This window comes from Scomber japonicus, chromosome 17 (assembly GCF_027409825.1).
Source record: "Scomber japonicus isolate fScoJap1 chromosome 17, fScoJap1.pri, whole genome shotgun sequence".
Lineage (NCBI taxonomy): Eukaryota > Metazoa > Chordata > Actinopteri > Scombriformes > Scombridae > Scomber > Scomber japonicus.
Window position 1 is genome coordinate 19,053,422 of NC_070594.1, and position 21,566 is coordinate 19,074,987.

General features: G+C 39.7%; 2 protein-coding genes across 2 annotated transcripts; one reads left to right on the forward strand and one right to left on the reverse strand.

Annotated features, from left to right (window-relative positions):
- The first annotated feature begins 1,845 nt into the window (after positions 1-1,845).
- On the forward strand, positions 1,846-13,927 carry cd164 (CD164 molecule, sialomucin). The gene is made up of 6 exons (XM_053337356.1): positions 1,846-2,046; positions 3,277-3,351; positions 8,413-8,472; positions 8,769-8,894; positions 9,430-9,507; positions 9,613-13,927. The coding sequence occupies exons 1-6, from the start codon at positions 1,977-1,979 to the stop codon at positions 9,786-9,788; spliced, it is 585 nt and encodes a 194-aa protein (XP_053193331.1). The 5' UTR covers positions 1,846-1,976; the 3' UTR covers positions 9,789-13,927.
- Positions 13,928-17,305: 3,378 nt separating this feature from the next.
- Positions 17,306-21,043, reverse strand: cep57l1 (centrosomal protein 57, like 1). Its single transcript, XM_053337352.1, has 11 exons — positions 20,803-21,043; positions 20,064-20,235; positions 19,765-19,953; positions 19,543-19,664; positions 19,198-19,311; positions 19,018-19,095; positions 18,754-18,843; positions 18,551-18,625; positions 18,200-18,462; positions 17,876-18,020; positions 17,306-17,744 (listed from the first exon to the last, which is right to left on the reverse strand). Exons 1-11 carry the CDS (start codon positions 20,818-20,820, stop codon positions 17,535-17,537), a joined length of 1,476 nt encoding a protein of 491 aa, XP_053193327.1. The 5' UTR covers positions 20,821-21,043; the 3' UTR covers positions 17,306-17,534.
- Between the last annotated feature and the right edge of the window lie 523 nt (positions 21,044-21,566).

Genomic DNA, 21,566 nt, shown 5'->3' on the forward strand with positions numbered 1-21,566 from the left:
TTTGTCACCTTGTCACTTTCTATCTTTTTTAAGGAGTTCCACATGAAATAATCTGTATATGTGAGAGGGACGTTAAAACAGTTTTATAAATTAAATAAATAAGGTGAGAGGAGTGACGTACTGCTGGGCAACTCTGGCTTCTTCTTTATTATGCCAATAAAGTCAATTTGAATATGACTTTAGGAGGGACGAGAGGAAAGTTCATGGCTAAATAAGATTTTAGCAGTCCAAATGTAATTGTGACCTCAAACTACTCATGATATAAATTAATGGTAAAAGGGATTGGGGAGTAGTAACAGGCCCAAAACATGGCCCACCAACACAAATATCCGGCCCCATAACAAGCTTTTTTCCTTTTTACAGATTGCATCCCATCATTTACATGACGCCTCATAAATCTAAAGTAGATAACAACAGAGATCTTTAGATGACATCTGCCCTGAGATAACCCTGAAACAGTTTTATAATATCGTTCTTAAATGAAACAAAGAAATTAACAAAAGAAAAAAAAACGTATTTGGTGTTTATCAGGCGCCTCCCATATAAGCAGTACTGAGAAAAACAGACCCATGATTGAGCCTAATTGCTGATGCCCTTTTAAAGAGCCTTGTAGGATTAGTTTTTTATTGTATTTCTGTCATGCCAAAAATTTGGCCCATCCCACATGGTTTACATGATCCTACTATTTTATAAAATATACATCTTCTGGTATTACAATACATATTCCAAGTATATACAGAAGCATGTGGAGGAAATACTTGAATTGTTACATACTATATCTACAGATTGTCTCGATAAGGTGCTTTTTTATTTCTCTTCATCCAATCAAGTAGCTAGCTAATTTATGTTTCATGTGTTAACAGCCAACTCAGTCATTGTGCATCATCCAGCCTTGTGTATCTGTTTTAAAGATATTGAATTGCCTGTATTGCTATTGAATATAAATCATATAAATCATTGTAATCATATATGTGTACAGAGGTCTGTATCAAGGCCAACATGGAAGTTTTCATTCATTTCATACTGTCAACAAAGAAAAGCAATAAATAATTAAAAACTAAAACTTTTTGTCATTTCTACTAAATGATTATTCAGTTATCAAAATAGTGGCTGACTCATCTTCTGTGGATCAACTAATCTATTAATTGTCTAACCTTGCAGCTGTAGAAAGGAGACATATTTGAATAACTTAGAGAAGCTTGAGAAGGTGAAACACAATAATCCATCTCAAATAAATAAAACTTAGAAGGAACATAATTACAATTTTGTGTGTCTAAAATATGTTTTTTTCCTTTTCCTTTTTCTGTATCCTGTCCTTTCCTTTCATCTTGTGACCCCAGTTTTACAGTTGGATACGAGATGTCTTCAATAAAAAGTCTTCAAGTGTCCACATCACACTTAAGAGAGTTAAATACTGGACCAGGATTGGCCTCCAAACTAGTTGTGTTGTCATAACCACCCCTTGCAGGACCACCCCTCAAAACTGGACTTTCAATGAGCACAGAGAAACTTTCCCCTTTCAATAAACGTGAAGACAGACTTTAAGTGTCAAATCTACACATACATCATCCTGCACAGTGAAGCTCAAACATCAAAGTGTAGGAGGAAGTAGAAAAATACATTTTTGAGTGGAGGAGGACTTACATGTTTAACAACACATGTTGACTTTTCATGCTATATTTCGGAGCATAAGTCAAAACCAGCTGTTCTGTATGATTGATAATGACACTACAATATCTTGCCTTTGACGTGGTAGCAGCCTACGTATACTTTGATTTTTTTCTCACCCCTCCCAGCAAAGTGCCACATGACCTGTCAAGTAGGAAGTAGCGAGCAGCAGCAGCAGCAGTAGCGAGCAGCAGCAACGCAAGACGGGAAAGGAAGCTGTGAAATCTCCCAAGTCTCAGTCGCGACGTTTCTCCGCAGATATCGTTTCTCACTCGGGCGGACAGAGCAGCGATAAGTTTACCGCAGTCATGTACTTGAAGGTGTTTTTCGTCGCCGTGGCTCTGGCTTTGGTTGGCGCTGTAGCCTCGACAGACTCAGGTAAGTTTGTGTGTGCGCTAACAGCTAGCTACAGCCAGCCTCGACAAGACAAGACCCCCCCCCCCCCCCCCCCCCAACTGCCCTCAAACCGGGCTTTATCTATCGGTGTGCCTCCATGCTCGCTCAGAGAAGGGCCCAGTAAATGTTTGGCTCATTAGTTTGACAGCTGTCACTCATTATTTTCCTGCTTTACATGAAATACTGTGTATATAACCTACATATATGTAGATATATATACATCGCCTCAACCCCCCCAGGGGCGGATTTTGTGATTTTGGGGCCACAGGCAAGCTGTCTTGTTTAATTTTCACTCTTTATCCAACTAAATGTGGGTATTGGCATTGGTAGAAGTACTCAAAACTTTTATCTCAAGTAAAACTATTAATACTGCACAGCAAAAAATACTGCAAAGGTGAAGAGTGTGATGGAGGCATTATTAGCATAATGTACTTAACATTTACGTACTTAACATTTACTTACCTGGTGCTCAAGGTGGAGCTTTCAATTGTTACATAATACAGGATTGTTTACTTAGTAATACTGCGCCATATTTTATTTGTACTATTTTGTGAGTAAAATTTGAATCTGCTGTGTCACCAGTAACATAATCTGTCAGGTAAATGTAGTGATTTTTTTCTCATGTAGAAGAATACAGCTGCACATTTTTAAAGTGCTTTTGGGGTCTTTTTAAGTTATTTAGAGGTTCAAAACAAATATTTAAAAATAATATTAAATCCATAGTTGTTTGGGGCCCCAGGCAGCTGGCTACCTTATCTAATGATAAAGTCTGCCCCTGCCATAGTAGGATTAAAGTTGCACGAATCAGCTCCAGTTCACGCTTTACCCTACTGGTAACAAGCTAAGTGATCTGATGTTAAGTTTTAATTTATTTAACTGTGTGAGCTGTGAGAAGAAACAGAGCTGAATTGTGAGAGCAGGAACCAAACTGGTGAACTTAAGTTGTCAGATCCTGTTGATCAGCTTGTTATGTAACAGCTTCTTTTCTTGTGACACATTTTAAAATGAATTACTCTGTAACGCTGTGCTTTTATTTGTCCAGTGCTACCACATTTGTTTTAGTAAAGCTGTCTCCTTTTTAAAAAAAAATATATCTAGTAGCACTGTTTTTATAGCAAGCTGGTGAGAGCAGTTTCATTTTCTGTCACGTCAAGGAAGTAACCCTCATTTACAACCTGCCATAACTAAATCTGATTTATGATTTCTTTGCAGATGAATGTGCCAAGTACCTTACTTGTGACAAATGTGTTACCACCAATGGCTGCCATTGGCTTAACTGCACAGAATGTGAGTATCTGTCCTAAATATGTTGTGGCTTTGTGGAGTGAGTGGCACAGGTTGGTCTTTGTGTGTACTAAATTGTCTAAACAGCTGAACTGGTGTGACACATGATTCCTGGGTATGGAGGGAATGTATGGCTCTGGATACTGACTTAAGATGACGTCATCCCATTTTTACCCAAAGCCCAAGCCGTATTATAACCATCTGGCAACACCAACCAGAGAGGCTGGTTTGGCATTGAATTACATCCAGACATCTCTTTAAGGTGGTAGGCCTGCTTGGACTGGGGCCAAAATGTGAGGGTTGCATAGACGGTTTCAATTTCTTACCACAAAGATGGATTAAAAGGTCAAGGGAGGCAAAACTAGTTGTTTTTCTCTTAGATAATGTAATATCTGTTGGACATTTATGTCTCATTTTAGTTCTGATCGTGTTTTTCCCGCCCTCTGCCTACTGTACATCTCTGTATCGCTGCTCTATAATTTCATTACTCTAATGGAAAGATCTGTCTAAAGACGAGTGCTTCGAATATGAGAAATTTCTCTTGACTTATGCACTATGGAGGGTTTGTTGAGAAATATGCTGCGTCGATATATTTTTTTTCTAACCTAATTTGGAAGTCTGTGGGCTGTGATTAGACATATACATCAAACAGCAAAAAGCAAATTATCATAACAAAACTACATGACAGATTGTTTTCTGAGGTTACTTTTTTTTTTAGTAGATCAAGAGAGGAGCGGGATGTTTTCATATTATCAGTGTCAGCAAATGAGGTTACAGGCTTAACGGATAAAGCCGATATTAGGCGGCCTAATCTTTTATCTTTTAAAATCTGAGGTTTATCACAGTGTCGCTCAGCAGATGAATAAAAGTGAGAGATAAACTAGTGCAATTGTTGGCTTTGGATGTGACCAGCCAAAACCTGGAGCTTGGGATGTATGGTGAAATTGACCCTGTTGCCATAGAGGACCTTACTCCTGTGTTTGCCTGCCTTCAGTATGCGCATTCAGAAACGCACACACAGGTCTCTTGTGAATGAGAAGAAGATGAACAGGAGAGGAAGCGAGGGGATGTGTGACAGGAAGTCTGCAATATCCTCACACTGGGGAAAAGAGGGAAGGAGAGCATAAGGGCATGAGTGAGAGGAAAGAGTGTGCAGATAGGATAAAGAAAATTAGTTTCATGTGCCTTGTTTTCCCTCATAATTTATTCCTCGGGTGCAGTTCAAGATGAGAGTTAACTGTGATCCTTTCTTCTATTTCAGAGGTTATAAGGGCTGAAAGATATGTACGGTAACTTGTGAAACCATCAAGCCGAGAATCAGTAAGCTCCTGTGTAAGTTTACCTTAACAGAACAGCACAGGTGTTTAATGTCTCATGGGAGTTGACTTGTTTGACAACTTCTCCAACCGGACTATCTGATTCTCAAACAGGTCAGGTTGTTTTAAGATTTTTTTTATGATCCCACACCCTCCTTCTGCTTTGTCTCTGAACAATAGGAAATCCCATTATGATGCGTTACTTAATGATTTGTTAACTGGCTAAACAGGACAGGCAAGATGACAATTATGTAGCTCATCCAAGACCCAAGGGAGACAGCATAATTAAGCTCATTGTATTTCCCAAAGGAGAAAATCTAGTTGGGTTTACAGTTACAATATACTGTATGCAAAGGAGGAAATAACAACCTCGCACCCACAGAAAACTTAGATTTTCATTTTTATAAGTTTGAGAAGCAGTTATTTTTCTATCTTGTTTTATCTGATGTTGGTATATACAAGACAAGGACTCAGAGCCAAAAGCTTCAGTGAGGTCTGACTGTTTTTATCTTGAAAAATGTGGCTCTCTTCTACTCTTAACTTCCTGAAGACACTCAGGAAGCACATCTAACCTAAACTGACAATACTACTCAGGATATAGGCCTGAACAACATTGCTGACTGCTCCCCACAAAAACAACAAGCAAGCCCAGAGCTAAAGCCTTTCACAAGCTTAAGAATGGATCACTTATTTGATATGAACTCAGCAAAACCCGGAAAGGTCAGCTCTGGCCAGTTGAGATAACTATGCGGAAGTACAGCGTAACCCCACAGCTGCAGTAAGCTTACGTGTAGCACTCTGTCATTACGAGATTTATCTTTGGTTAAGGGATATTGTGTAAACAAGCCTTTGGCGTCAGAAGTACATTTCCCTGCAGCCTAGTGTTTAAAACTCTAAAGCTTTATACATGTGCACAGAAGCTCCATAGCTCCTGTAACTACAGCCTGTAGTCAGTGACAGAACTTGTTGAGGCTGTTGTCAGTGCTAAGCTTTTAAGGCTCAGAGGCTTTCACTGACACCTCCATCTTGAGCAGGCTGTGGATGTACCTCGTGGTGATGATGTCACCATCTTGGAAAAGGGTGAGAAACAGTCGTACTTTTCACAGCTGCCTGCAAGATAACAGCCCTCTGAACTACTAGCAAGTGACAAAGCCCTCCTCCCATGTGGTTTGACATGCAGAGGTAACGGTGTCGGATCACACTAAGGGTGACAAAAATAATGCAGGTGACACTTTCAAAATAACTTCATCTTGTCACTTGTTGGGTTTCCAGCCTCAAAGGTTTTGAATTATATTTAAAATCTAAGATACAACTTGTGTTTTGTGCTTTTCGTTTCTTTCTAATTCGTGGTTGCAACACAACTGCTGAATCATGTGACGTAGCGGAATGAACAACTTGGCAGATAATAAAACATGTAAACTTTGGAGAAGCTGCATTGGCAAAGAGAAAGAGGCAATGACAGCAGCAGCCACCTGACAATAATTTCAAAATACCACAAAACTCTGGCCTCAGTCACCACATAATTAGACCGACTTCCAACTAAAATAGTCTCACCAGAAACTTTGTATCATGAGCTCCACAAACTAATAATTAGGACAGGGGAGCTGTTTGGTAGTGTCTTTTATCCACGGCCAGGGTACAACAATGCATAACATGATACAAGAGCTACAAAATGCAGCGCCTGCGAGCAGTGGAAAATGTAACGCAGGCTGCTGAGTCATTTCTGACCCTATTTGGAGACAGTCAAAAGATGCTCACAACAATGGCTGCAGCCTCACTGTTAAATTTGGTGTATCTAATTTATGGGAGGCCATCTGGTGGGAGTCATTAGGTTTGGTTGCTCTGGATTAGTGTAGAACAAGTGAGGAAGCTGTATTTTACAGCATCTGACTCACCACACAGAATAAACCATTTCCTTTATGATGTTTCTGTGAACCAGGAAAATAATGTCCTCATATGCTTGTATAAACAAATTCAAGAAGAATTGCCTCAATGTAAACATGTGATCAGAGGCCTTTATAATGGCCTTCCTTGTCAATACATACATAATTGAAGCTTTATGGGAAATATCTTTTTACGTTTGTGTTAAGAGGTTTAGCTCCTATAAAACAGCATCCCAGAGAGGACTCAGGCAAGTGAAGGCACAATTTGTGTAATGTAACTGTCCCTTTATTGCATTGTCAGTGTCCAGTTTGGATCCTGATCAAAGTATTGTTTGGCTGCTGATATATTATTTAATAATTCAATAAAGTTTTTATAACATTATGGTTCTATAAAGTACATAACAGGGCTGCAACTAACGATTGTTTTCAATATGAAATCTGTAGATTGTTCTATTTTTGTCTAAAAAAGCTCAGGGTGACTCAGGTTGCTTGTTTTTATCTTAGAGATAATGGTCTAAAGATATTTGATGACTAAGAAATGACTAAGAAATCCTCACATTTTACAAGCAGGAACATCATTTTTTGGTACTTTTTGCTTTAAAAATGACTGAAATGATAAATTGATGGCCAAATCAGGTGGTTATTCATTTTCTGACAATATATTAAGATTTTCAGCTCTATTATATAATATAATCCTGCCTGTCCAAATCACCAAATACATAAGGGGGTTGGAGAAATGTATTACTGATTATCAAAATGTGCTGTTACACTCTGAAAAGCTCTTTTTACAAGTTTTGAAACAATTGTAAACAATTAATCAAATCAATTCAATTTGAATTTGGGTTGTAATAAAATCTGGCCACAGTTCAGCTTGAACAGCAGCAGTAAGTGAAGATAACTGGGTGTGAAAATAGTCACGAGGTGCTGTCTGTCATGCCTCATGGGTTTGTCACTGCGACACAGGGCCGATTTGTACCACTAGGAAAACAAACGGCAATTGTGTGGGATTTTTAGCGTGTGGAATTTAATTTTGTGATATGGTTAACCACATCTGTAAATGAGTAAAACTGTGTTCCTCAGTTAAAGGAAATAAACCAATGCTTTTGAGATGTTGACTCTGTGTTATTTGGGAAAGGCAAGACTTGATGATGGGGCAAAGTCCCTTTCCGTCATGGTTAATTAGTAATCAGATTACACAATAAAAGTGAAAACACCTAGACAATTAAAGTGACTCAGCATGAGCAAACAAAAATGTCTTCAGTGCTGTGTCATTTATTCTCTATTTCCAGTCACTATTTGAGCTAAAAGTAAAGGTTTTGTTGCATGATGAAATGCTTGTGTGGGGAAAAAATAAAGACAAATGCAGACAAAAACAGGTTGCAGACCAGCCTTAATTCAAATAATCATGTGTTGTGATGGGAGCAGCGTGATGGTAGAATTGCTTTCCTGCCGGTGGGGGCCTGTGTGAGCAAGCCAACCGCTCTGACCTCCCTGTGGACAAGATAACGAAAGATAATTACCCTGATGCATATCATATTACCTACTTGTATGCACACAGTAGGTGAGAAGCAGATGTGTGTGTGTGTGTGTGAACATGACATTTTGGAGATTATTAAAAAAAGACTGTAAGCCAAAATGATTATTAGATGGCTTCCTTGTGTGGAGTATAATGAGGGTTTTATGAGACTTCAGTTGTCAGCTCAAATGAACAGGCTCGGGATTGAATTCAAAACATAAAACGAGCCACTTTTTTTGTTCTTGCTAACATAAGACCATAAAATGTTCTTTGTCTACTTGGGTAAACTGAAGTCATGTAAAGCGTGAAGCATCAGCATTTTAATCAAATTTACTTTTGTGCCTTTCAGCATCGGTTGCCTGTCTCAGCTCGGACTTTCTTGGTAACTGCACCAACGCTAGCTGCTCAGGTAAGTCAAACAGCAGAGTCATTCTGAAAACCAGAACGGGAAGTTAACATTTTACAAGTTAACTTTTTAACTGCTGTAAGATGTCGGTTGTTTGTCAGTCTTTTGGTGTTTCTGTCATGTGTTGTCTCTAAGCATCTGTGTTCAAAAGACCCGGGCAGGCAGAGACATATATTTCCGCCTGCCCAAATGAAACCATGAGGGAGCACATGTGTCACTTCGGGGCATAACCTTGTGGTTTGGGTGGTGTTTCTTGCTTTCCCCCTTACACCCTGTCTTGGTGTTGGTTCCCTGTCCAGTTGATTCGACCCCAACCCCTGCGACTACAGCTTCCTCTGTTCCTACGACTGTTGCCCCTTCCCACTCTACAACCCTTCCCCCTGTTGCCAACACCACCACCTCTAACAGCAGCAGCCCCACCACAGGTAAACAGTCCCTAAAAACTTCTACTAACCCCCCTGCTGTAATCTGTATTGTCTAGTCTATGACGCCTTAAATGGTTGAGTTAGCTATATATTGAGATCTCTTAAAGGAAGAGTTCTGGCTCCATCAGAAGGTAACAGAGATGCCTACCAGCACCTCTAAAATTCACATTATATCTGGTTTGTTTAATCATCACAAAAACTGAAGTCTGAAGATGACTATTTCTCGACTGTCATTTTTACATTTCAGTTAAACAAGCAAGATATTATGATTATCTTATATTGTGTTAATTAGTGAGTTTTAGAGGTGCTTGTAAGTGGATTTTGTTACCTTCAGTCAGAGCCAGTCTAGTTTTTCCCTCTTGTTTGTTTTGGTACTAAGCTAAGCTGACTTTAGCCTTATATTCATCAGACAAATATGATGATGATGTTGATCGTATCATGTAACTCTCAGCCAGAAAACCACATAGCATATTTCCCATGTCTTGAAACTGGTGTAAAGGCTAATGGATATATCCCTCTTGTGACTCTACTACAGACAATACAACCGTTTCAACAGTTAGCCCGACTCACAGCGGTAACACCTCCACCCCTACGACTGCATCCCCTGCTTCAAGTAAGTTTCAGAGGCTGATGTTGTGAGAGAGATGTTTTTGTCTGTCCTTTTGATGTACAAAGATGAATCCATCTTTATTCTCCTTTGCTGTGTCTTACATCACAGCTGGAACTAGTACAACTACCACACCGATTGCCCCCACTGCTGCCCCTCACAAGAACTCAACCTTCGACGCTGCAAGCTTCATCGGTGGAATAGTGCTAGTCCTGGGCCTGCAGGCCGTCATCTTCTTTTTGTACAAGTTCTGCAAGTCCAAGGACCGCAACTACCACACCCTTTGAAGCGGCTGCGCTTTTGGATCCCTCATTCACTCAACTGACCAACCAGAACCTTCCCGAGAAGACTCTCCAATCAGCACACACTCATCACGACGGACTCAAACAGTGTTTTCAAGCAGGTTTCCTAGCTTTTTGATGTTTGCGCCACTTGTGGATTTCAGCCTGCGTTAACGCTGCCATTGCTGTCTGTATCAAGACACCCACGCATGCCTGTGTGTATGATATTGCACCAGCTAGTATAACTGAACAGATTTCCTGTGATATGGCAGTTAAGCTTTGAGCATATGGATCACATCATCTGGTAGCTACTCCCACCTGCATCACACCTTTAGTCACTCTACAAAGACAGGTTTGTGTTATTTACAGCCCCTCTCCTCATGGCGTCTTAAGTGAAATACACCACATGTGAGTTAAAGGAATTAGTCATGTATACAGAGTAGCTTCACTGTTGATGTTTGGGAGTAGTGCACCTACAGAGTGGTAGAATTTACAGCTTTTCTTTTTTCTTTTTCTTTTTTGGTCTTGATTTGGAAACACTGTTTGAGTTCACAGCTATTCTGAAACGTGACGACTGCGATGATTCAGTGTTGCTTTTAGCCTATTGAACCGTGGGTAGGTTCCCTCTTCCCCCATGCAGCTGTATCATGTATGCGTGTTCATAGATGATGTGAAAGAGGTGGCGTTACTTAACGAGGGAATAAAAGCAACACCCAATCATCTGATGTCAGACTGAAAAAAAGCAGCGATCCTTTTATTAGGAGACTCCCTTTGCATTTAGGAGTGTTGTGCATTTTCTGCCGTTGACTTCCCAGGGAAAAGGGGGGTCTTTCACCCAATAACAGTCGCTAAAAAATGTCTAACACCGACTGCCAATAGAGCAGCTCAATGCAATAATTCATGTATCAAGTTCATTTCATATCCTTCAATGTCCCAACTGTCATTTCTGACCTTTACAGACATCAAATCTTTCCCAGTCGAATTGCTAGCATTGAGCTGGCACTTCGGTCCCATTTCAGTGGAGTAGTCAAACAGGGCCTGCGGGTCACAATGAAAGATTGTAGTATATTTCAGGAAGATGAATAATTAATTTGTTTAAATAATGTATAAAATAGAGAATGGGGAGATAAAGAAAATGGCATGCACCTTTCTTGATGTGGACAGTGATAGCGGTAAAGTGCCTTTAATGTCCAGTATGACTTAAAGTGAGACATGGAAGAGTTTTTTTATTCTTCTTGGTTGAGGCTCAAGTGTTGTGATTAGTTTTATGTTCGTTGAAAGAAACGGTATCGCGGTGCTGATATTGGTGAGAGCCGTAATATCCCAGCTGGACTGAAGAGCCTTTGTTGTTGAAGAATACAGTAGATAGTTACAGTAGATAGTAACTTGAGGGCCTTGATCAATCGAGATGTGTTATTGATATTGAACATCTAATTTAAGTTTTTCCCTAAAAGTAGAGGACTGTTTTGGATGCATGGAACCTATGGTCTTCTCACTAGTGACATAGTGTAAATGAATAACTTAAAGGTACTCTCCCATATGTTGCATGCAACACTGCCCCCCCAAAAATTCCTCCCACCTCACTATTTAAGTTTCAGAACTCAAGGTGTAAATTGTGTTGATTTTAAACACACAAAATGATTTGGCAGGAAATTTTGGCGCACTGTTAGGTGCTGTGAATCTGGGAGTGTAGCTTTAACAAAGAGGCTTAATTCAAAGACTTGAGTTTTGGAGAGTTTAGAGGTAAAAAAAAAAAAAAAAAAAAATTAAACTGTGCGAGTGCTGGTTTGGTGAAGCGAACATTGCACCTCCTAATTTCTGATTTTTGCCGTGTACATGAGAGGATTGTGAAGGAAGTACAGAACTGCAGCAGCTAAGTGGCCGTGCTAGAGCTCAAGTTCTCAAATTAGCTTGCTGCTAACTGTGTGTTGTTTTAGTTTTCTCCTGTCATTTTTGTCCCTCCTGTACATAGCCATCGACCTGTTTTTGTTTATCTTCTAGGTTTCAACTTGAGGAAAGGCTAAATGAAGGAGCGTTTATCAGTACATTTTGCTTGTAGCGGCTTGTCAGTGTTGAGAATGTTTTGTTTAAATGCTCTTTTAGTTTTTATTATTGCATGCTTGGAGTTGTGATTTTCCCTCCCATTGCATATGCTCTTAGGGATGTAAACACTTAAAAACCACTTGATTATTTGTGATTAGCCCATCTGCTTGTGGAAAGAATGCCTTGATACAGTGTGCATTAAGCCAAAGTCCTCAGTTTTGGCATGGAAATTGAGCATTGCACTGACAAGCTTTGTTTTGTAACTTTGTCTTTGTAAATGTTTTCATGGTTCAGCCAAAAAGAAAAAAAAACAGATGCTTGTTTAAATACTCAGTCTATAATATTAACTAGATAATGGATGAATCATCTTGTTTTGTATGACCACAAGCAATGATAAATACATGAGTGCCGATGTTTTTGTTCTGGCTTACGTAATTTAAGACAACATGTTTTCTGCTGCTCACCATTAACACGCCTTTTAAAACCTACAGTCACCTGGTGGCATTAGGCTACAGCCCAAAGACCCAATCATGGCGAGTAGGCTACAGAGGTTTGCCTTAGCTGCACCCATTTGCTCATTCCGGGCATGCGGAGTCCCTTTCGCCCCAAAATTTAGAGAAACATTCGAGTTTCGTCAAGCACCGAATCCAGTCAGAGTGCGCTCTCTGCTTTCGACATATTAGCTGCATTCCTTACGAACACAGCATCACATGGCGACATTGTGGTGTGCCAAAACACCTCTGGTATCCATAGATACCAATAGATGTCCATTGTGTTGCCTCTCTGCAGCTTATCCCACAAGTCACTAACTCAGTCCCTGCACCTCTTAAGGAAAAGTGCCTTATTCAGTTAATATCCATGTAGTTGTAGATTGTAAAATGATATGTCACACCTATTAAATATCAGTGGGACTCTTTCGGAGCACTTTCAAACCCCTGTGAAGTGGTTTTCTGTGTTGTATTTTGCTTCAGCGTCTGCTTTGTCACTCTCAGCCTTAACTTCTTGATCAAACCCACTGAGGATTTGCTAGTGATAAGCTGTCCAGGTAATCACCAGGCTACTTTTGTTTGTTAGATAGCATTTCAACAACATTTAAGTGCTAACCACACAATATAATTATAGGTATTTAAATGGTTACTAAAATGGTTCTGACCAGTTATTGTTTGGCATGGTGTCATAATTCTCAACCAGATTAAGTCCCAGTTGTGGCCTAGACAGCTTTTCACCATCTAAAATATCTCACTGGTAATGTTTTAACCACAGCCACAGACCTCTAGTATTCTTAATTGCAACATTTCCTCCATAACATAACCAGTCATGCGATGACTTGATTTTCACTTTGGTCATATTTTTCAATTGTTGCAATTGAATGACTTGTTTTCCATGTTCTTTTGAGTTCTGCTTAGTCATTCTATCAGTTTTCAGCCTTGCAGTGTTCAATTCCAAGAGTGTCGAGTAAAAAGCTTTTTGATTCCCTCCTTTTGCCTCGTGGCTTTTTTGCTCCATGCACACACTCACTGTAGTGCCATATATTTTACCGAATGTGTTGGAAGCCGTCAGTCTTGTAGGTACGATTCTTTGGCTTTGCTCTCACATACAATTTAACACACAACTATTCACTCAGTTATACATAGACACTTGCAGGTGCCGCAATGCCTCCTGAAATGTTTTGTGCATATTTTGTGCCCCCTTTTTTTCCCCCTCAAACCTTTTTATTGTTTGCCTTGAATTTGTTTTTTTCTAGTGTTGCCTTTTTAGTTTCACAATGTTAAACCAATAAAGTTTGAATATTGTTAAACAAATCATCATATTTACCTTTCATTTGGCAGCAATGTAAACTTTCTTGGAACTTGCAATTTACATGAGAAATCACAAATGGGATGATGACACACAGCCAGGTCTCAGTCGAAGGCTTCATTTCCATGGTTACAGTTAAAAAGGCTAGTTGCCAAGGACAACAAAAGGGTATCACGTTCAAGCTTTGTTATGCTGTGTGTGTGTGTGTGTGTGTGTGTGTGTGACTGTGTCGCTAATGCTAGGTCAACAAGTTCTCTTGTGAAAGATTAACATAAAAACTAAGCCGAATAAAACAATGGATCAAATCATATTTGCATGATTTTACATGGGTTTACATTATTCCCAAACTCTCTTGAAATCCTGGATTGGAAATAAAACTTATTATGAGGAGACACTTGTGGCACATAACCTCCTGTAAAACCACAACTTGTCCTTTTTATACTTTCCTTTTTGCACAGATTAAACAATTAGTAAATTTAAGAAGTGCTAGTTGGCAGATTTTGCAAGCTTTGAACAAGCTAAGCTAGCAGTTTCCCCCTGTTTACAGTGATTATGCTAAGCTAAGCTGGCTCAGACAGCTGGCTCCAGTGAAACACTTCTCATACAGACAGGAGAGCAGTATCAGTACCTTTTCATCAAACTTTTAGCAAAAATGCAGAGAAGCATATTTCCCAAATGTCAAACTAATCCTTGACTTTTTTCTTATTTGGCTGATAAAATGACATATTATGATTTTAATGACTGCAGTATTGCTCTCATGGTAGGCTCCAGAGACGGCTCCTGTCTCTGTCAATATGCTTGGAGTCTGTTATGGAAAGCACTAATGTAATCTTCAAGTATAACAAGATTCTTACTGACATTGTTTTCTGATGTTGTACATGCTGAGTGCACCACCCTCGCTCATGCCCTCTACCTTCACTCTCTGATAATCCAGTGCAGTGGTTCCCATCTTTTTTGGCTGGGTACCCATTAAAACAACAACATTTCTATTTATAACCACTCGTATCTACCAGACGTGACCAGTTTTCCCCTCAGTTTATTTGAATAATATTCGGAGCTAGAATTATCCAGCAATTCACCAGAAAAGAAAAAGCAGAGAATAGTGGTTATAATATAGTGTACCAGATTGAGATTGGGACCCCCTGAGTATTAAAATCTGGGGGGGGGTCAACAGGGGGGTATTTTCTTTGACATAATTAAGTAGATAAGATTTTTCTTGTGAAATACAAGATACTTCTTTTTCTTTTTATCCTGCTTTTTCAACTAAATTAATGCACAAGGGCTATTATTCCTCTCTGCAACTATCCTTTTTTTCTTTAATCATTATTTCAATTATATTATGATTAATATTCTGTAATGGGGAGGAGTGGGCCATGAGGAGGGGGGTGATGTAGCATATATGTGATTATATTATTCAGCTCAAGGGCTATGTCACAAAACCTATAATGTTAAAAAAAAACATACTTTTCAGGCCTCTAGAAATAATTAAAATATCTAATCTCATCATAAATCTCTTTTGGGTTCAACTACTCACAACTCATATCTACACTGAAACATTGAGGCCATAACCTGTGATGAGGGGTCTTAAGTAGACGTTTCTTCACTGCTGTACCAGACAACACAATATAGAGGATTTTATGGAGATGCTGGCACCCCCTTTGGCCAGTAGAGAAGGCCTGTAATCATTTATATGGCCACAGCTTTCTCTAAGGGCCACAAAATGTGTCCTCTATATTATAAAATTTGTCAAGAGGTCTCAAATGGTGCCCCACTAGCTTGGTGATAATATGAATGATATAAACCAGTTAGTGTTTACATTCTCTGCTTTTTTTCTTTAAAGCTGAAACTAGTCCAAAGTTTCATCACATTAGTGACATAGACATGACTCCCCTGTGCTCTTAGTGCCACTAATGAACTGGCCACAGAAACCTCCACTCTGTTCAAAACAATCCAAGTTTGTTTTTCTACATGCTTGCTGCGTTGCACTCCTGACAGGACACACCGTTTCCAGGGTCACAGTGAGGTTCTGCTTATGTGGCAAAAACGGTTCTTTCTAAAGGAAGTGTTTGTATTCATGAGTGTCTACTTGTACACTCAAGAATCACAGAGCATCCAGTTCATTGCATTCTTGAGCGAGGTGTGTTTGTGCAGAGTGGCCTGTTATTCTTCCAGTGGCCCACAGTCCCAGACTGGCACTGTTTCCCAGAACTGAAGGGAGTTCGAGGACTGTGTTTTCTGGACAACCACACCTCAATTTATATCCAGAGTGTCCATGAAAAACAATCTGCAACAGTTCACTTAGTCTCTGATGTTGATGGACATCTTTTATGGGCCTTTCAATAATGAATATAATATATAATAATACAGTCTACAAACTTTTAGCTGACAAACTTAATTTCACACAATGAGGATGCTAAATATCAATTTACCTCAACTCGTAACACCTCAGGGAAACACTTTAAACATGGTACGCTTATTATTGTTGCAATGCCACACTGTAGACACATCTTTATCTTCATAACATGATGGACTATGAGCTGTTTATAAGCAACCCTTTCACACACCCACAGTAAAATGCCTGACTCATACCTACCCAGCCCTCCTGTGTACATTGCTATTCAATACCATACAAAAAAAGGGGTGTGCAGTCACAAGGTATCAGAGTTGCCAGGTCAGGAGAGTGGATAGGAGGAGATGGAGATGTTGCATACGAGCATGAAGTGGTCTTAACTTGCCTCAGCTAACCTGAATGGTGTGTTCAGTAATCTAATACAGGAGCAGACAGAAACAATTCATTAGGTTGAGGTTCATTTTCTCTGTGTAACCATGCACTGAACTTCAAATCATACCAAGAATACCAGCAATGTTAGCTTGGCAATCTGCTGAAAAACTTGGATGTAGAAAACAAGTCAGCTGTTATCTTCTCCCATGACCCAGGACAATTTGTTACTACACAACCCATGTTTAGATGGTTTCTCAGTCATTTTTAGGGGAATTGAGTGACTAAAAATGACGACTGCAGACTGATAATGAAGAAATGATGCGTGGTTATTCATCACATAAAATGTGTCCCTGACTCAAGTAAACAGAGCAAATATAAAAGCCTCAGCAATGCCAGAAATGTGTCTTGTCATCTGACTTGCCTACAATTAAGATGTGTAATTACTATCATAGCTGAAATTCAAGAGAATTGAGCTGTTTTGGCTCTGTGAAAAGAGTAAAATCTTGTGGTAAAAAACAGTTCCTCCCTCTTGTGCACAGCGATAAAAAACATATCCGTTTGTCCTGTGGTCAGAGCTGCATTTACTCAGCTGTCCAGCCAGCTGCTGTGACAGAGTTCACAAAACATTTGTTTCATTTCAAGTATAGACTCTTCAAGATGGAAGGAGCTTGATCCTGCACAAGAATTATCATGTATTATTACTCTGCATGCAACTGCACCACAAATTATGGGTAAAGGCCTTCACATTTGTACAATGGATACAGGTTGAGTACTGCCACCTGGTGGTTCTCTGAATTAAAATGTACAGAATTAGAAACCGACATCTGTGTTGGCAGCATAAAAATGTGCCCAAATAATCTTTATTAAAAATGTAAAATATTAAAAATAGGTTCATCAGAACAGGGTATAGTTAATAAAACACAGGCATTCACTTTCAAATCATAATTTTTTTGGCAGGGTGAAATCATGGTTCATCAACTATATACTCTAATTATGAAGAACCCCCATATGTGCAAGATTTCATTTAAAATCAATCATCCATTGGTTAACAGATTTTATGATTAACACATCATCAAGACCAGTGTGAAACACAACAACACTTTATTCCCTCTTTTCGTTTATTATGTTGGTCTAGAGACATTTTTGAAAAGAGGAGAAAACATGCTGTAAGACACAGATAGATCTTTCACTCATGTTTCCCAGGAGAGGTCGTCCTGTTTTAGGCTTTTGCGAAACTTCTGTGTCTCCCTGAGAATCTGTAGATTTTTGTGAGTGGCCACACCTTTCTTTCCCTTCTGCTTAGTCCTGACAGGAGACGGAACGGGTGGCCTGATCCCACTCAGCTTCTTGTCTTCATTGCTGCATGGCTGCTGCTCGGTGCTGTGGGTCCACTTATGGAACTGTGAATGAGCAGAAGACCCAAATCATCAGACACACAACTACAGATGTTCATAAGCTGACACTTCAAACAAGCACCGGGTGCACTCAGGATTCTGAGGCAGCAGGTTGTACCGAGTGGTGGGTCACATACCGACTGCTGGTGTTTACGGAGTTTCGTGATCTGAGTTCCCTTCTCCTCCATTCTGGCAACCAACCCCTCCAGTGCTCTCTGCAGCTCCTGCCTCTGCTCCCGATGTTGGCTTGCATCTACCTGACGCACCAACTCCTGGTGCTCACTGACACACACACAAACACAGATTACTACATATGACAATTATAAATTAACTATAGCTATGCATTAAAAAACAAATCAAATCCTCAAAAGAAAAGAAAATGAGAAATCCCATCCCTCCATTATGTCAACGCATTGTATCAGTATCATAAAAAAGCTCCTGTACACTTGTCGTTTACTCACAAGCTCATCTGCCCGAGCTCGTCCTGTAGAGCCAGAAGCAGGTCAGACAGCGAGCGCAGTGAGTCGACTGATTGTTCTGGCTCCCTTTCAGCCTTACGAACTGTGGTGGTAGTTGGAGAAAGGGCCTTTTGGAGGCTCCTCTTGGCTCCACAGCCAGACCTGTGCAAAGCGCTTACTCGTTCACACAGCTGAGGCTGGTGGTGCTTCATCATATGAAGGATACTTTGTACATTGGCATGGACCGAATGGCTCGGGCTTGTTGACTGTGACAGGTAGAGGGAATCAAAAATCAATCAAAAGGAATCAAACAGATGATATAACATGGTTTTTAGAGCATGAGAACTGACTTACTGTTCCTGCAACAAAGGGCATTTTTTTGTGCCTGAGGCCACTTGGTGATGCCAGCTCATTTTGTCTGGATGTTTTCTGAGATAGAAGACAGCTGTTATCACTACTATATTATCCAAACAACTACTTCTCTCAACAAGTAAACACAGTAACTACCTGTATTTACTTAGCTAAATCCTATTAGCCGTAAGCTGTTAGAAAAGTACCTTGGTGGTCTTTTTGGTTTTCTTCTTTGGCTTAATCTCCTCAGTAGTTGGTGAAGACAATCGAAGGTTGATGTCCAGCTCCCTTTGCAGCTGTGGATGTGCCAATAACAGCATAATCAGAGAAACATTATTTCTTGAAAAAAAATGTATATTATTGACATAAGATAACCAAATTTGGTTATGTTTTCTGCTAAATATTTGTGGTATTTAGAATTAGAAAAGTAATAAGTGTGTATAAGGGTGTGTGTGTTGACTTTGACTGACCTGATCCGCCTTCTCCTGTACAAGTTTGCGCTCATGCTCCTCTTTCAGTAGTTTCTGCTCCAGAATGGCAAGCTTCATCTGAAAGATTATCACAGCCCCCCTGTATTGATATTGTGAACGTATCACGCAGCTTGTGGTGATTAGTTGAACATACCAAAGAATTGGAAAATTGGGACGTACCTCTGCCACAGTTTGGGTTCTACTTAATTTGACATACTCTGATTCAAGTTTCTCCAGCTTCTCCCGCTGAATTTGGTTGTCTGAGCTGCTCGGCTGCTGCTTCTGCAGTGAAACCTGGTGGGGAGTTAGAGGGAAGACAGATTATGTGGCTGTTTTGTAACATGGACTTTTGCTATCTAATAAGAGAAGTGCCAGTAAATGCAATTTTATATAAAAAGTATTAACACCATTTGCAGACTATTTGACAAACATACAAAATGTCAAATATGGTTAATATCAGATTTATTGATAGGATATACTTTTAAATTAATGTTTTGTTTTGAAGTTTGTAGTCTTTTGGGCTACCTGATTCTCCATCAGAGCACTCTTCTCCTTTTTGGCATTTTCAACCATCTTCCTCATGTAATCCAGCTGCTTCTCAAGAACCTTACAACGGGCCTCTGCAGACTGCAGCTTTGAGTCCAGCTCTGCTATCATAAGCAGACACAACAATTAAAAACAAGTACAGAAAATAATTAAAATGTTCACAATGTCTAAAAGATGTCCGCTGGCTTCTCCATCATTTACCTTTCCTGTTAGAGTTATCTGTTTCAGGCACGCTGGTTGCTGGTTGGTTTTGGACAGTGTATAATGTTGTTATCGTCTGATCCTTGTGAGCATCCTGGGAGAAATGCCGGTAGCTCTTTTCTGCTTGTTTCCTTTCCAGCTCCAATCGCCTGATTTTCTCCTGGAGGGTCTTTAGTGCATCCACGACAGCTGAAGAAGAGTTCAACAAGAAAGAAAAGTTTACCTGGGATTGTAATGGCAGGTGGCCATAACAAAAACCTTATATGAGACAGACCAGCTGCATGAGAACTGAGCCATACCTTTGCTGTCAATATTAGGTTTGTTCTGCGAGACATGAGGGCTGGCCGTCAGTGAGTCCATGCTGATGGATGAGAGTGCAGGGCGCTCCAGCTCTCTTGGCGTTGGCAGTATCCTGTCTGGAGGCTGGTAATAGCTTCCAATGTAGCTGTTTTTAGAGGGTGAGTCTAAAACCTACAGACAAGGAGAAGAAGAGAGATCGCTTTACAGGATGTAAGAAGACTGCAACAAACATTTTTTCCCTTATTGATAAATTAAGTCTAGGCATTTTCAGAAAATTGTGAAAAATGCTCATCAAATGTCCCCACTGCCCAAATTGTTTTGTTCTGATCTTATCTGGCTCCATATATGTTACATTTGTGCAGCCAGATAAGTCAGTGTTTTTTCTGGATTTAATGAATAAAACTGCTGACTGATTATCAAATTCGCTGTTGTTATATTCTCTAACAACCGACTAACAATATAAGCACCGACACTGTGAGTTACCCTGGAGGTTGTTTTCAAAGCAAGCGCCTGAACTCATAAAAGCTTCAAGAATTCCAACTCTGCAGATGCTACGTACGAAAAACAACAATTACAATGCGATATTTCGTTATAAGGCGGTGCTAACTATCTCTATTTGAAGCCGGCTTTTAGACAAATGTAACAGCTGGCGACCACTTAGCCAAAGTTGCGCTAGGCAACAACGCCAAAGCTAACGTGTTAGCCACATTAGGAGCTAACGTTTGAAGCCATGGTTACCTGATTGTAAGTCTCCATTCTGTGATGGTCGTTTCGAAAATAATCATAAGGGTTTATATCCAATACTGCCAGGCTGCTTATGTTGGTTTTAAATGATTGTAATGTGTCTGACTGACTTCTTCAAGCGACTCAGTTGTTCGGCTGTCAACAGTCCGGACTTTTTAAATTTCCCTCCTCTTTGCCGCCGTCCTCACCGTAACTTTAGTTCCGCCTGTGCTCCTCCTTTACCACCTCACTCAAAACTGTGACAAGTCTGCTAAGTTAATGTAAAGATGGATGCCAACATCTGATAAAAGTTGTTTTGTCACGGAGATACCATCGTGCACATTTCTTTTCATCATTTCATATAAAAGGTGGGGTGAAACTGACCAGAATGGCTGGCTTTTGGTTCTCCTCGGAAATAATATTAAATCATCTGTGCTACAAATTTAGAGGAAACATTTTAATGTTGGGAGTTAATGGTGTCCAGATTACATCTTCAGAGGTATTTCATACAAACTTGCATGTTGGTAAATTGGCTACCTTTCATATGGATGTTTTCAAAAGTAATCTACTTTATTAATCAATCAATCAATCAATCAACCAACCAAACACATTTCATACAGGCTAGTGTAGTTCATAGTGCTTTACAGGTGATTGACAAGCTGATAATAAGACAGAAAAAGGGACAACATAAAGAAAAGAAATAAAAACGTTGGGAAAACAAAAACAAAGAACAAATTAAAAGACAAAACTTGAGACCAATGCATGCAAGAGAAAATAAG